The sequence below is a fragment of the Erpetoichthys calabaricus genome, chromosome 11 (assembly GCF_900747795.2).
Source record: "Erpetoichthys calabaricus chromosome 11, fErpCal1.3, whole genome shotgun sequence".
NCBI lineage: Eukaryota > Metazoa > Chordata > Cladistia > Polypteriformes > Polypteridae > Erpetoichthys > Erpetoichthys calabaricus.
This window is the reverse complement of record NC_041404.2, coordinates 114,941,947-114,958,611: the sequence shown is the minus strand read 5'-3', so window position 1 is coordinate 114,958,611 and position 16,665 is coordinate 114,941,947. Positions and strand designations below refer to the sequence as shown.

The window sequence follows — 16,665 nt, the reverse complement described above, 5'->3', positions numbered from 1 at the left end:
CCATCTTTAAGTATCTCTACATCTACTCACAGAACTAAAAGAGCTCAAGTAGAGCAATACATAGATGAAATGTAGTACAAAAACAGCTTTACTTTGCAGTAATGACAAGGCTAATTTAAGTCTGTGACAATGTAAAATAGACGGTATGTGGATCAGACAGGGCAATGTAATGATTTGTGAGAATTTATGAAAAACTGTTGAGGTTTTGACTAGTTCAGTGGCTTTGTAGTTAGAACTGCTACCTCATAGCTCTGCAGTCGGGAGTTCAAATTCTGCCCTTGACTCCGTCTGTGTGGTGTTTAAATATCTTTCTAGTGTTTGCATTGATTTTCCTCCCAAATTCAAAAGACATTCAGGTTAGAAGAACTGGTGATGCTCAACTGGTCCAGGATTAATGAAGGCAGGCATGTACACAAATGTGCCTTGTGATAATCTAACTTCCCATCCCAGTTTGGTGCATATCTAGTGCTCAATACTGCCACAAGAGGCATCGGCTCTCCATGACCTTGAAATAAATATGTTGGTTAGATGTGACACGAATGAATGGTGCAGTTTTAAGATGTGATAATTCATTTAGTATTTTACACTACAGGATTGAAATGGCAAGGCTCAGCACCACTGGGTATGTTTCAATAACCAATTTTCAAAAGAGCAGAAAACAGAGTATATCAGTCCTATTGGTGCAAATACCATAATTTAGTGAACTAAGTAATGATATACTGGTTAAAATACATTAAGGCACTGCAGACAAAATGAAGAGGTCAAAAAAGATTTAAGAAACTGAATTATTTCTGAGTAAGAATCAATACTGAAAGACATTCACTTAACAATTTAAGTCACAGCCTTGTGTTAACAGGTTGATATCAAATAATAAGAATTTTAATATTGGGCTATTGTGTTCAATGCAGATAAACATTTAGTTATGTTGTACATAGATTGTTTAATGAGATTTCATTATGAGGACATATAATTAAAAATAAAATCAAATTAATGAAATGCAAGAAAACAAACTATATACAAAGACTGCTCACAAAAGTTGTCCTATTGGTCTAGTTTGTTAAGGAAAAAAAAAGTGGCAACTGAAGTCACAATCGATGCATGACAGATGAATGAGACTCAAATACAGAACGGAGTGTTCCAAGGAAGAAAAAATGAGGAAGCCTAAAAATTACTGTTAGAACATTAGAACAATCAAGACTAGAATAGGCCATTCAGGCCAATAAAGCTTGCCAGTCCTATCAATTTAATTCTACTAAAAAAACATCAACTCTAGTTTTGAAAGTCCCTATCTTACCACGCTACTTGGTAGCTTATTCCAAGTGTCTATGGTTCTATGTGTAAAGAAAAACATCCTAATGTTTGCACGAAATTTATCCTAAACAAGTTTCCAACTGCGTCCACGTGTTCTTGATGAACTCGTTATAAAATAAGTCTTGATCCACTGTTCTAATTCCCTTTGTAATTTTAAACACTTCAATCATGTCACCTCTTAATCTTCTTTAAATTAAACTGAAAAGACTCAGTCTAGCTGCTGTTCTCTTGACCTTTTCTAGCACTGCTACGTCCTTTTTTAAGCCTGGAGACCAAAACTGTACACAGTACACCAGAGGAGGCCTCACCAGTGCATTATAAATCTTGATCATAACCTCCTTGGACTTGTACTCCACACATCATGCTATATAAACTAACATTCTGTTTGCCTTCTTAATGGCTCCTGAAAACTGTCGGGAAGTTGACAACGTAGATAGCATAGCGTTGATAGAGTCCACAATGACTCCTAAATCTTTCTCTTAAGGTGTACTCTCGATTTTCAGACCTCTCTTTGTGTATTCAAACCTAACATTTTTATTTCCTACATGTAATACTTTACATTTAATGACATTAAATTTCATCTGCCACAAATCTGCCCAAGCCTGTATGCTGTCCAAGTACTTCTCTAATGATTTAACGGATTCCAAATTATCTGCCAATCCACCTATCAATTCACACTGGTTCTGCTTCAGCCTCACTACAAACCAAGAGTGAGGGTCCTACCTACAACCACAAGCTCATTCAGGAAGTGGTCTCCTGAGGCAGAGCAGGCACCGAGAGACTGCTATGGAACTACAGACTGGGATATCCAGCAGGGATCACATAGTGAGAACATTGTGGAGGTTGTTGACTGCACTACTAACTACATCAACTTCTGTATGGACATTGTAGTTCCAGTAAGAACAGCACGCTGCTATGCTAACAACACGCCATTAATGACAAGTGACATCAAGGGCCTTTTGAACCAGAAGAAAAGGGCTTTTAAAGGCGGTGATCAGCATGAGCCCAAGCGTGTGCAGAAGGAACTCCAGGTCCAGCTCTGGGCGGCGAAGGAGCAGTACAGGAGAAAGCTGGAGCAGAAGTTGCAGAATAACAGCATGAAGAAAGTGTGGGATGGGATGAAGATCATCACTAGCTGCAGCTCGAAGCGGGGTGCCACCATCGAGAGAGACGTGAAGGGAGCAAACCAAATGAACAACTTCTTTAACAGGTTTGACCACCCTAACCCACTCTCACCTCGGAGTACTGCACCCTCCGCCCATCCTTCTGCTGATACCAGCATAGGAGAGACATCCCCACCCACAATTACAGCAGTGCAGGTGAGCAGAGAGCTGAAGAGACTTCGTGCCAGCAAAGCTGCGGGTCCAGATGGAGTATCGCCACGACTGCTGAAGGTCTGTGCGTCGGAGCTGGGGAGTCCTCTACAGCGCATCTTCAACCTGAGCCTGGAACAGGGGAGAGTCCCGAGGCTTTGGAAAACATCTTGCATCACCCCAGTCCTAAAGGTATCACATCCTAGTGAGCTGAACAACTTCCGGCCTGTCGCTCTGACGTCACATGTGATGAAGACCATGGATAGGCTGCTGCTTCACCACCTGAGGCCACAGGTCCAACACGCCCTCGACCCTCTGCAGTTCGCATATCAGGAGAAGGTGGGAGCGGAGGATGCCATCATCTATATGATGCACCGATCCCTCTCCCACTTGGACAGAGGCAGTGGTGCAGTAAGAATTATGTTTCTAGACTTCTCTAGCGCCTTCAACACCATCCAAACTCTGCTCCTTAGGGACAAGCTGACAGAGATGGGAGTAGATTCATACCTAGTGGCATGGATCGTGGACTATCTTACAAACAGACCTCAGTATGTGCGTCTCGGGAACTGCAGGTCTGACATTGTGGTCAGCAACACAGGAGCGCCGCAGGGGACTGTACTTTCTCCGGTCCTGTTCAGCCTATTGGAAGTCCTACATTGGACTTCCAATACAACTCTGAGTCCTGCCACGTGCAAAAGTTCGCTGACAACACTGCTATCTTGCATCAGGAGTGGGCAGGAGGAGGAGTATACGTTAACATTATTCAAAGTTATTGTCTGTTTTTACCTGCATTTTTATTACTCTTTAATATTGTTTTTTGTATCAGTATGCTGCTGCTGGAGTATGTGAATTTCCCCTTGGGATTAATAAAGTATCTATCTATCTTGGTATCATCTGTAACCAGCTTGTTACTTATATTCCTATCAAAATCATTCATATACTGCATATTACAAATAGCAGCGGCCCTAGGACTGACCCCTGTGGAACATACTGTATTATCTGATCCTGGTGATTTGTTTGATTTCAGCTTATTCAATCCGAGCAGTACTTCTCCCTCTACAATTTCCAAATCCTGTAGTACCTCCTAAGTAGTCCCTTTACTGCTGGGAGGTTATTCACTCTCACACTTGTGAAGACCTCAGAAAAATGCAAGTTTAGAGCATCCACTATTTCACACTTTGTATCTTTTAATTTCCCTTTATTATCTTGTATATTCCTCTCCAACTGTCTTTTAGCCTCCCAAATATCCTTCTTAACACTAGAATTACCAGAGCCTACGAAAAAACTCGTTGATCCGGCCCACCTTAAATCGCTTCTTAAAACCGTTCTCACCTCTCCGCCAGCGTCTTTTGTCATCTAAATGTACTGATAAAGACAAGCTGCAAACAGCCGGCTATTCCATCCCCCCAACGACTTAGAACGTAAACAAGCTTTTCCCAGCTCATGCCTTGATTGATTATCTGGGAGTGAAGTGGAGTTTTAGAGTAGAAATAATAGATTGTTATTTGGAACACACGCATTTCATATGTGTTGCATTTCTACAGCAATCTGTGTAAATGCATTGTTAAAACAGAAACGTTTTATATATTCTAGTAGCAAATGACAAAATGTAGGCATAAACTATATAATGTATGAAGCCTGAAGTCCAAATATCAAAGAAACACTTTCACAAAAGGTACAAAAAAAAAGCCACCGCCAAAAAAAAGCCGCCTTAGTGTGTGACATTGACACGCATTAGCTATCACTGCTTCCGTGGCGCAACAGTATCAGTCGCTGACTGGGAATCAGAAGGTCATGAGTTCGATCCTGCACAACTCCCTTTTGAGAAGTGTTCTTATTTTCACTATTTTAGAATAAAAAGATACATTTGATTTCAGTCTGTAACAGCCGGTGTAATTTATGATATTTGTAAAGGTTAGCTTTATTTTTTTTTTAAATTCACTTTTCATTGTCTCAGTCGCGTTCAGGATCCTTTCCTACCCCATCTGACACTGCTGTTTTCACAAAGACTCGCTATAGTTCTGCAGTGTATCACGATACATATGACCGCGTGTTTTTTTTCCCCCCAATATTGCCAGTCCCCACGTGTTGCTGTATGCGGTTTCTTTTGTACTCCAGGACATGCAGAGGAAAGCATAATAAAGAGCAGTAACTTAAGCGCTATATGCAATCATCAGACACTCCCCATCTGATACTGCTGTTTTCACATAAAGACGCGCTAAAGCTCTGCAGTGTACTTGTGGCTGCATTGTCGTACCAATGCTTGCGAACTGAAGTGTCTGCATGCACTTTTTGTGGCATTACACGTGTATTTTTTGAGCATGCCCATGTAGCTCAAACACAGGAACATATGTTGATGTAAAAGTATAACAAAACAAGTGCACTTTTATTCAAGACTATAACCGAAGAAAAAAGAAAGCAAGTTACAGTAGGCGGTTGATATGACAGCTTGCGTGGTGCAATGCTAAGAACTGCTGATTTCCATTCCGTGCTATATAACTGTTAACATTTGAATCTGATGATTGCATATAGCGCTGAAGTTACTGCTCTTTACTATGCTTTCCTCTGCATGTCCTGGAGTACAAAAGAAACAGCACACAGCAACACGTGGGGACTGGCAATATTGGGGGAAAAAAACACGCGGTCGTATGTATCGTGATACACTGCAGAACTATAGCGAGTCTTTATGTGAAAACAGCAGTGTCAGATGGGGTAGGAAAGGATCCTGAACGCGACTGAGACAATGAAAAGTGAATTTAAAAAAAAAATAAAGCTATCCTTTACAAATATCATAAATTACACTGGCTGTTACAGACTGAAATCAAATGTATCTTTTTATTCTAAAATAGTGAAAATAAGAACACTTCTCAAAAGGGAGTTGTGCAGGATCGAACTCATGACCTTCTGATTCCCAGTCAGCGACTGATACTGTTGCGCCACGGAAGCAGTGATAGCTAATGCGTGTCAATGTCACACACTAACGCGGCTTTTTTTGGCGGTGGCTTTTTTTTTTGTACCTTTTGTGAAAGTGTTTTGATATTTGGACTTCAGGCTTCATACATTATATAGTTTATGCCTACATTTTGTCTTTTGCTACTAGAATATATAAAACTTTTCTGTTTTAACAATGCGTTTATACAGATTGCTGTAGAAATGCAACACATATGAAATGCGTGTGTTCCAAATAACAATCTATTATTTCTACTCTAAAACTCCACTTCACTCCCAGATAATCAATCAAGGCATGAGCTGGGAAAAGCTCGTTTACATTCTAAGTCGTTGGGGGGATGGAATAGCCGGCTGTTTGCAGCTTGTCTTTATCAGTACATTTAGATGACAAAAGACGCTGGCGGAGAGGTGAGAACGGTTTTAAGAAGCGATTTAAGGTGGGCCGGATCAACGAGTTTTTTCGTAGGCTCTGGTAATTCTAGTGTTAATGGTTGCCCTCTTGTTCTCATACGTTCTATGATTCACTTTGTAGTTATTAGACTTATATGCTTTATAAATCTATTTTTTTTTCTTTGCAGCATTTTTTTTTAACTCTTAATTAACCCACTTTGAAGTTTTTTGTAAATTTCCTATTAATTCCAAATTTAGGTATGTACCTGTCCTGCATTAAATGTAAAACATTTTTAAACCTGTTCCACTGTTACTCAACTGTCTCCACACTTAAAAGCTTATCCGCAGCTGCTACCAAAGTTAAACTTAACAATTTTAGTCTTTGCATCTGCACTCTTACAAAACACTGAGAACAGTATTATATTATGGTCACTTGACCCTAGTGGTTCAATCACCTCTACACCCTCAATTCTATCTTAAGTATTACAATATACTAAATCCAGACAAGCTTCACCCCACAATAGTGTTATAACATACAGTTTAAAAAAAAAACAGCCACTGGTTACCTCTAAAAACTCCTCCTCTTGTACTCCTCCTCCATTTTCAAGGTTAACCCAGTTAATATTCTGATAATTAAAGTCCCCCATGATTATAATATCCCCCTGTAAACTGGTCTTTTTAATATTACTAAGATATGGGTTGACATTACTGTCTGCATTGGGTGGTCTATATCACACTCCTAAAATAAGGTCTCTTTCCCAAAAGCTTCACAGGGGAAAACACATGTCCTAAGTAAGATGGAGCTCATCATTAAAAATGAAGAGGACTTGCATTTAAATTCTGTTTGACAAACAGCGACTCCACCTCCTCTTCTGTTCTGTCTATCGTGAAAAAACTTAAGCCTATGGCTCCTCAGGTAATTTGTATTGTCTACATAACAAAACTCTCCCACACAAATAGATGCTTTCTACTTAAAACCTGTTTGGTCATTTTTTATATTTATCCTGTTTCCAAAAATCATATTCACTTAGTGGATAATAACTGTTATATTTGAATCAGTCAAAAGCTGAAGTGTTCAACATCCTTTTACCTTTAACAACCTAAGCATAATTATTTTTGCTTAAAGGAAAAGCCTTTCATTGTAATCTGCTTAGATTTTAAAATTCTTCTAGTTAAGATATGTTACAGACTAACCTCATTTACTGCTACTTCAATTAAGATTACTCTTAAACTAAATTTAAACTTATTTTATTGAAATTCATAACTAATGGTATACCTGGTTCCAGAAACTCGTTTATAGTTGTCTTTGGAGTATACTGCTAAAATGCTGACACCTGAGCCAATGTTAACCACCAGCAAAGGGTAAGGATCTTCCAGATTATAAGGCATCTTCTGGCACCTCTCTGGCTCCAGTGCATTCTCAAAGTAATAGCATTCTGCCTGACCATTAAAACTGGGAGAGTCGATGTAGAGAAGTCCTTTGACTAGGCAGTCAAGTTCATCCAGTTTGTGGAGTTGTAAGTTTCCAATCTGTAGAACAACAGGAAATAGGACTGTTAGGTGAAAATTAGAAAGTACTGTCTAATCTTAGAAATAATTGTATACTGTTTGCAATTACATTTTTTAATCAAATAAGAGATTTAATGGAAGTTTTTCTTCCTGTTAATATGACCACATCCAAATAAATAAAAGAACAGCAGTTAGGTGTCATATTGATTGACACAAAACATCAAACTAAGCTGTGTGTTTACAATAAATATGAATATCCATTCGTCCATCCATTTTTTTAAAATACCTTAGTTTTCAGAGTTACTTTATTGCCTATCCTGGTTGCTCTGGGCGCAAGATGAGAAAAAAACCTGCATGGAGCCCAAGTCCATCACAGAACAGTTACACAAACACACGGGGCCAACACTGAGCTTCAAATAACCTAGAGTGCAATTCTTGGAATGTGGAAGAAAAACCAAGGAGTACCCACATGGATGAACATGCAAACATCACACAAAGAGAAAGGAAATCCTGGACATGTGAGACAGCAGAGCAAACAACTGCACTGCAATACATCACTACATATAGAATTCTAACCAAAAAAAAAAATTTAAAAAAAATCAAAGAAACAAACCAACATTCATAAGTACTTTAAAAAAAAAAAAAAAAAAAAAATTTATTAATTTTATTAGAATCAAACAACAATCCATACATGCAAGTCAAGTTTAACAAAATGAGGTTCAAAACGAATCAACCCCAACCCATCTCTTCACAAATGCTTATGGACTAGGTGGATCACTGACAAAAAGTCTCCAACCTGGCTTGCTAACAAAATTCTAGCTAACATTGGCAACAATTATAATGGCCTAAATTAACTGATTTATTAATTATCAGCGAGATTACAGTCACTCAACGTATGCAGACATGTGATACTTGGTCAACTGTTGATTAGTGACTGAAAGTCACTATTTTTTTTTATTTTTATGCAAGCCTTTCTAGTTTGACACAATCTAAATTTTTCATCTGCTGGTAAACAAATAAGCAGTGCATTTTACAAAAGAGTGTGCTTATGAAGTCAGTGTGTGAATGCAGAATAAGCAATTCAGGGGAAAAAAATCTATAAAACTAGATTAAATTATAGCGTCAAATCCTTGTTTTAGTACAGTAGTGATAGTTTTACCTAATAAACTATTACTAACATTATAATGTAATTTGGCAGCATTTTTTGCCCCTGCCCTAGGCTTCATCCACACTACTGGGTTTTCATTTTAAAATACTAATATTTTCACATCATTTACAAAAGCATTTTTGTCCATACTAGAACAATTGAAAAAGCATTTGACATATTCGTCTGATTTCAGTGAGCAAGCATGCAGCACAGACATCTTTAACCAGACATACGATGCATTATTTTGGCACAATTTTAAGCCTGATCGTCAGTCTATGGACTAATTGATTGACTCATCCCAAATTTCAGCTTCATTGGCCTTTCTTGTGCAAGCAGTATGCAAAGGGTTGCGACGCCTGATTGCACTGTTTGATTGGGCTATCCAACAATCGGAAGAATTTCTGTCATTTTAGAAATTTCAGTCGGCTATCTTATAGTGTGAACTGTCTGATAAGCCAATTTTCTACAGTGAGTGTGCATTTGCATGAATAGTTTAAGCATGTCAACTTGACAGAACTTTTTTGTGCAGTATAAGCACATATGTGACTTGCAAGTCTATCACGCGGTATGACTAGTCACTTCTCCATGAATTCTAAAAATCGTGAAAACCACAATTTACAAGCATATAGGTAAGCAACAAAACAAGCACCATAGAAGGCAACTCTATGCCTGCAATGTCTAAATATATTTTCTTCCGTAAAGGGTGACCAATCAGGGAAATTAGACGTAAGCAGCAGGATCCAATCAGGGAAGAGCCACACAGTAAGTGTGAACCAATCAAGCTGCAATGGAGTCAGTGTTTTCAGAAATCTTTGTTTTTGCTAGCTCACACTTAACGATTGTACTTAAGAGAGTTTTCAGAGGTATTTGTTTTTGTGGGTTGAAAACACCAAAGTAGTGTAGATGAAAGACAAAAAAAAAAACAAAAAAAAAACAAAAAAGGACACAAATGTAATTCCTAAACAGCTCATATGGTATCTTTGGTAAACTCTTAAAATTAACCTTTTTAGCGTTGTATTTTATTCCAAAAAACATGTAAAAGGCGTTGTCTTTTCTTGGCATGAAAAAATTACATTATTATTAAATCTCAAAATTATAATAATGATACAATAGTAATGATGAATAAAAATATGAAATGAACAACAACAAAAACAATAACAGTAATAATACTACTAAAGAAGCCAAAACAGTATATAATCTCAAAATGAGTCCTTTGTGTGGTAAATCTTAAAGCACAGTGAAAGACACAATCCAACGACACAGTCGGCACAATAATAGTGGGTTTCTTTTCGGATTTTCTTTCCAGATTTATCAGTTTTTGAACAGCACACTGCATAGGTACGAGTTGTATTCTGTTTTTCTTCTGTTGGAAGTATATAATCAAAATATGTATTAATAAGACACTCTGAACTGATATGGGTTGACAACATCTCTTTAGCGGTAAAGTGAACGGTGGATATGCAGCAATAATTTGTTTTACAAGCCGGCATGTAAAGTTTACATGAGATACAGTTTCGCCAGCATCTTGCTGGTGTAAGAAACGCATTCCAAATGCACTGTTCAACCAGATGAAGAAACAGTTTTTGTAGTATTTCTTTTGTTGCCTCTGCATAATGGGATAGAAAGTCAATATTTGATCCGCACGTTCTACGCCACCCATCGTACTGTTGTAGTCAACCACAGCACAAAGCTTCGTAACCTGCTTGTTACCTTTTGCCTGTACAGTGACTGTAGCTGCATCATGTACAGTACTAAGACAGCAAAAATCATCTTTCTGTTTCAGCCTAATCACTTTACCCTTTTACCAAACTACTAGCACGTCTTGCTGTAATTTATAATTTAGCTCTGCCAAAGTGTTCAGGCATACCACAACAGTTGGGACGTACTATTCCATATGCCTCAGTCTTTCTTTGCAGCAAGATATCAAAATAGCTCTGGTGAATATATAAGAATTGTCCATGCTTACACAGTAACCTTGATCCAGCAGAGCATCTATCAGTGTCCGCAGTGATGACGTAGCAATGCCATATTGATTATATTTCGGATCAAACATTGTCCCTTTCCCTGCATACAGAACCAAATTCCAAATGTATTACTTTAGATTCACAAAGCTCATAAAACTTTATGCCAAATTTTTTGACATGATGTACTGTATCTGTGACAGTACGGAATGTAAACACTCCGAAATTTTGATACAATGGCCTGGTATATCTTCCACATTTTGGGTGCTGGACGGGTATTCTCAAAGTTTTCATTGTTGTTAAAGTGCAGATGTTTCATAATTAGTGAAAACCTACACTCAGATATAATTTTTCCAAAGAACTGCAGAACTGACATCACTTTCACAGCTTGAGTATTTCTCGGTTCTAATGCTTAGACATAACGCATCTGTACAGCTTTTAGCACGGCTTTGACAGCCCAAGTAACGCTCGGGTGTAATGCTAAGGAGGGTACAGCTGAAAGCCTACACTTCAATCAGATGACTGCTTTATTTCAAATCCACTGTGGTGGTGTACAGAGCCAAAATTATGAAAATTGCGTCACTGTCCAAATACTTATGGATCTAACTGTACAGGAATAGAATTCCAGGATTAGGGTTGTACTATATTTGTACAATCGTACAATAATTCAGCTTCCGTAAGGGTCAGAGAGGAATCTCTCTTTGTACAGCTCCACTTTGTTTAAAGAAACTTCCCAAGGACCTCTTGACTTTCCTTGCCTGGGATGTGTCAGCAACTATGGGCTCAACTTCAGAAGTGATTGAATGCCAAGAGACCTCAGGCTGCAGTGCTGATGTCACTCTGGTCTTGACTTTGATCTTGCTGTCAAGCACCGATAAAACTCATTTTGAACCGGGGGTCCAAAAAAGATGTCATATCTAGCAGCTCCTGAGTAGTGTCATCTTTATATTTCTCATTAAGATAGCCCAACATCTCACTCTTCAACTTCTTGGTCAGGTCGGTGTCTTCCTAGTGCATTAGTGACATTGAAGTGTTAAAGAGGTGAAGAACTGGCTTCATATAGGTAACACTAACATAGTCATAACATGAAAGTGCATCTGTGAAGTCCAGCAGTGGATCTAGTGACTGGTTCATAGACTCCAAGACATCAATATCTTGTCAGGTTGGAATCAGATGTTACACCTCCATGTCTGAAGACAGGACCCAAGTTAAAGCTTTCAGCAGCTCTACTATCCTGCAGATCATCATCTGTCTGGAACCCCATCTTGTTTTCAAAGAGGAGGGAATATAATATATATTCCAGCTGTGAGGAGTGTTCATTCTTTTTCAATGTATTTTAGTGGTGGGGCAAAAAAAAAAAATTAATAAATAAAAAAGTACAAACTACATACTATAAATATTTAAATTTAAACAGTAAAGTGCTTATATATGTTTATGCAATTGAATAAATTATAGATTATTTAGAGATTAAATATATAGTTTCTCCCTGCCTTCTTTACAAATTTTAAAAATCTATGAACACCAAATCACTCTCAAAGAATTACTGTCTTACGAGTTTTACATTAGTGGCGAGTCCTCCAGTTTAACTTTAATGCATCTTTAAAAATTAATCATTTATGAAGCTATCATTTTAAAATTCAAGATTAAAAAATTTTCACACATTTTTATAGGTAGGACTTGCAGTAAAATGCAATGTCACTGTGTTAATTAAAAGACAGAACTACAGTGATCCTTCCTCAATCACGGAGGTTGCGTTCCAGAATCCCCCGCGAAAGGTGAAAATCCGCAAAGTAGAAACCATATGTTTATATGGTTGTTTTTATATTGTCATGCTTGGGTCACAGATTTGCACAGAAACACAGGAGGTTGTAGAGAGACAGGAACTTTATTCAAACACTGCAAACAAACATTTCTTTCTTTTTCAAAAGTTTAAACATGCTCCATGACAAGACAGAGATGACAGTTCCTTCTCACAATTAAAAGAATGCAAACTTCCTCTTCAAAGGACTGCGCGTCAGGAGCAGAGAATGTCAGAGAGAGAGAGAGAGAGAGAGAGAGAGAGAGAGAGAGAGAGAGAGAGAGAGAGAGAGAGAGAGAGAGAAGCAAACAATCAGAAATCAATAGGTGCTTTTTGTGCTTTAAGTATGCGAAGCACCGTGCGGGAAGCATGTCGCTTGACAAACCAGCTGCAAGGAAAGGAGCAATGTGAAGGTAGTCTTTCAGCATTTTTTAGACGAGCGTCCGTATCCTCTAGTGGTGTGAACAGCCCCCCTGCTCACACCCCCTCCGTCAGGGCAGAGAATGTCAGAGCAAGAGAGAGAGAGAGAAAAGCAAACAATCAAAAATCAATAGGGCTGTTTGAGCTTTTAAGTATGTGAAGCACCGTGCGGGAAGCAAATCGCGCAACAAAGTAACCACAAGTAAGCCCAGCAAGGAAGGGAGCAATGTGAAGGTAATCTTTCAGCGTTTTTTGAGGAGTGGCCGTATCCTCTAGGGGTGCGAACAGGCCCCCGTGCTCACAATATATTTGAGGAGTTTTATTTAATATGTGCTCTGATTGGGTAGCTTCTCAGCCATCTGCTAATAGCGTCCCTTGTATGAAATCAGCTGGGCAAACCAACTGAGGAAGCATGTACCAGAAATTAAAAGACCCATTGTCCACTGAAAACACGCACCAGTGAAAAATCCGCGATATATATTTAAATATGCTTACATATAAAATCCGTGATAGACTGAAGCCGCGAAAGTCGAAGCGCGATATAGCGAGGGATTACTGTAATACAAAAGGGATTTATACTAACATAATCTAGCTATAAAATGATGAGCTAAAAGACACTGTTATTGTGAAAAAGTATTATGCATGTGCAAAGAGCAGTAGCAGAAGTAAAATACTGTACATATATAAATGTTAGAATGATACCAGTATGAATTTGATACAACAATTTCATCATGTTTAATTTTAGGACAGGGTGTTAAGTAAAACAGCTTAGTAAATATAGCAAACTTACCAATGCAGTCTGTGGGAAAAGCACTGCAGCCTGGTCCACTTGTTACGGGATGCAACTTTCACCATGTTCGTGGCGTTGTCTGTTGTTATACAGCGTCACACATGTGCGATTGGGAGACAGCTAAAGAGCATGAATAATAGTAGTACCATGCCAGACCAGGGGGTGGCGAGCTGCACTGACTTTTTCTCACAATCTCCTGCAGGCTATCCACGGGAAATCCCGCTAGGTCCCGGCGCCCTTGATGACATCTCCTCTGCTACCGGCACCCTATACGATGTCACTTTTTGATGTCTGTGGACTGTTATTGTGACAACAGATTAGATGTCTTTCATTTAGATCCAAAGCAGCCAATGCTTCTCTCAAACCTTTTGACATTTTCTCGCTTATGTGATCCCGCAGTAAAAATGCTGTTTGCAAACAGCAGCTTTTCTTTTATAAGTTCTCATTAATAAAGTGGGTGGTCAGACTAATGTACAACTCCGTTGTCCAACTTGACAACAAATGTGTTGTTGCTACAAAATATTCCACTTTTGATAACTCCGATTGAATATGTGCCTCGCATTTTTCATACAGCTCTGGGATGGCGACATGAGAGAAATAGTTGCGTGATGGTATTACATACTGTTTTGTGAAGCAAATGGATCATCTTTTTAAAATCCTTTATTAACTGTGCTAATTGGTACCATGTCTTTCATGAAGTGAAACATATATATATCTATACTAATTAATAAAAGGCAAAGCCCTCACTGACTCACTGACTGTCTGACTGACTGACTCACTCATCACTAATTCTCCAACTTCCCGTGTAGGTGGAAGGCTGAAATTTGGCAGGCTCATTCCTTACAGCTTACTTACAAAAGTTAGGCAGGTTTCATTTCGAAATTCTACGCGTAATGGTCATAACTGGAACCTGTTTTTTGTCCATATACTCTAATGGAGGAGGCGGGGTCACGTATCGCGTCATCACGTATTACGCCTCCTACGTAATCATGTGAAGTGAAAACAAGGAAGAGATTTACAGCACGAGTCAAACGCGGGAACGAAGGTAAATGACGTTAATTGTTGAGTGTCTTTTAATACTGTGTAAGCATACATATTAACAGATGTGCAATTAAACGTGTGCATTTACAGGGTGATTTCTCAGGCTTAAAGCTCAAAGTGATCACTCGAGTGAAGGCAGCTTCACAAAAAAACAGATCCTTAACAAACTGTTATTGGTAAATTTTACCTCAATTTTAAAAGGTTTTCTTTTCTTCTTAATAAAAATTTAAAAGCAGAACTTCGCCGGTGCGAACCGCGGGGATTTGACCGACTGACGCATACAGACATATTCATGAGTGCAGGTACTTCGGAAACAAAGCACCGTGTAAACCTAAAGTTTAAATTAAGTTCATAGACCTACAAAAGGTTGCCATTGATTTCAGGCAAGATTGCTTTTCTCCTGTACAACTATACGTTGCATTCTCAAGAGTGTGCTTGCACGGATTCGTCATATTACAACTGGAGTGCTGAACTGACAAACTGGTATACAAACAGAACTATAACAATAGTAATAAACGAACAAAAAAACAGCAGACAACCCGTGGCTTAAATAAAAAGGCTGCTTCCGTTGGCGAAGCAATGAAAAAGGAAGACCTTATATGGCGTTCATTTATAAAACAGTGGAGAGGCTGTGTGAAGTCAGCTTCACAAAAAACCAGATCCTTAACAAATTGTTATTGGGATATTTTCCCTCAATTTAAAAAGGTTTTCTTTTCTTCTTAATAAAAATTTAAAAGCAGTACTTCCCCGGTGCGAAGCGCGTGGATTTGAGCGACTGACGCATACAGACATATTCATGAGTGCAAGTACTTTGGAAAGAAAGCACAGTGTAAACCTAAAGTTTAAGTTCATAGACCTACAAAAGGTTGCCATTGATTTGGGGCAAGATTGCTTTTCTCCTGTACAACTATACGTTGCATTCTTAACAGTAAGCTTGCACGGCTTGGTCATATTACAACCGGAGTGTTGAACTGACAACATGGTATACAAACAGAACTATAACAATCGTAATAAACGAACAAAAAAAAAAGCGAAGAACCCTTGGATTTAATAAAAAAGGCTCCTTCCTTGGCGAAGCAAGGAAAAAGGAAGACCTTATATGGCGTTCGTTTATAAAACAGCAGAAAAGCCATCTATGTGATCACCAAAACAAGGCTGCTTTTAAAAAATAAATAAATAAATAAACCAAGAGCTAAAGTTTAACAAAAGCAAAAGAAAACTGAACTGTATTCATGTATAAAATGTAAATATTTGGTAACACTGGACTCTAGTACTAATTCACCAAATATTAATGTTTTACAACATTTATAGTAAGTCTTTGTGAAAAGCATCCTTACCGTTCTAAATTCTTCCTCAAACTTGTATGCTCCCCCTCCAGTGGCACATAGCACCGTATGCAAGGTGGAAAAGTTTTTGTCATGGCCCATTTGGATAAAAGTGGGCAGGTCATGAGTGGGAAAACGAATAAAGTGAAGGTTGCCACGACGTTCCAGAAGGGAAAGGTTTTTTAGTTCCAGATGGGTGTCACGGATACCAGTGGAGCCATAAGCTACATTAGAAGTTAGGTACTTGCGAATACTCTTCAGACTTTCAACTTCCTCTTGTTCTTCCTCTGCTGTAATATCAATGGGCTCAAAGTAGACAAGCTTCACTAATGTTCCACCAATGTCCATTCCAAACCATGGAAAAGCTTAACAAAGAAAAGATAAACATAATTAATGCATAAACCTGAGGTTAAATTACTTACTGTTATTCAATAATCAATTCACTTTTAAAATTCTATACTCTTGTATTCTCATCTTTTGCTTGTAGACAATATTAAAATTAAATAATTGAATAAAATAAACATTACAGCAGCAGTCGCAAATAGCATTCAATTTCAAAAGGGAATTTTCTAAATCAATTCTGAATGTTATAGTTACCCATGAAATTGATTCTAAAGAATTCTCCCAGTTAAAAAGAGAATCACATATTCAAAAACAATGGTTCAAGTTGAGTTTTGCCGTTTGTACAAATATTACAACAAAATTCTTAAT

At 38.2% G+C, this 16,665-nt stretch overlaps 1 protein-coding gene across 1 annotated transcript in view; it reads right to left on the bottom strand.

Moving 5' to 3' along the window:
- LOC114660809 (pantothenate kinase 3) overlaps positions 1-16,665 on the bottom strand; it is an 84,059-nt gene that overhangs the window by 27,447 nt on the left and 39,947 nt on the right. The window contains exons 2-3 of the mRNA XM_028813720.2: positions 15,967-16,319; positions 7,240-7,493 (exon numbers count right to left, since the gene is read on the bottom strand). Of these exons, the coding sequence (XP_028669553.1) occupies positions 7,240-7,493; positions 15,967-16,319 (607 nt within the window). The remainder of the gene's footprint in view (positions 1-7,239; positions 7,494-15,966; positions 16,320-16,665) is intronic.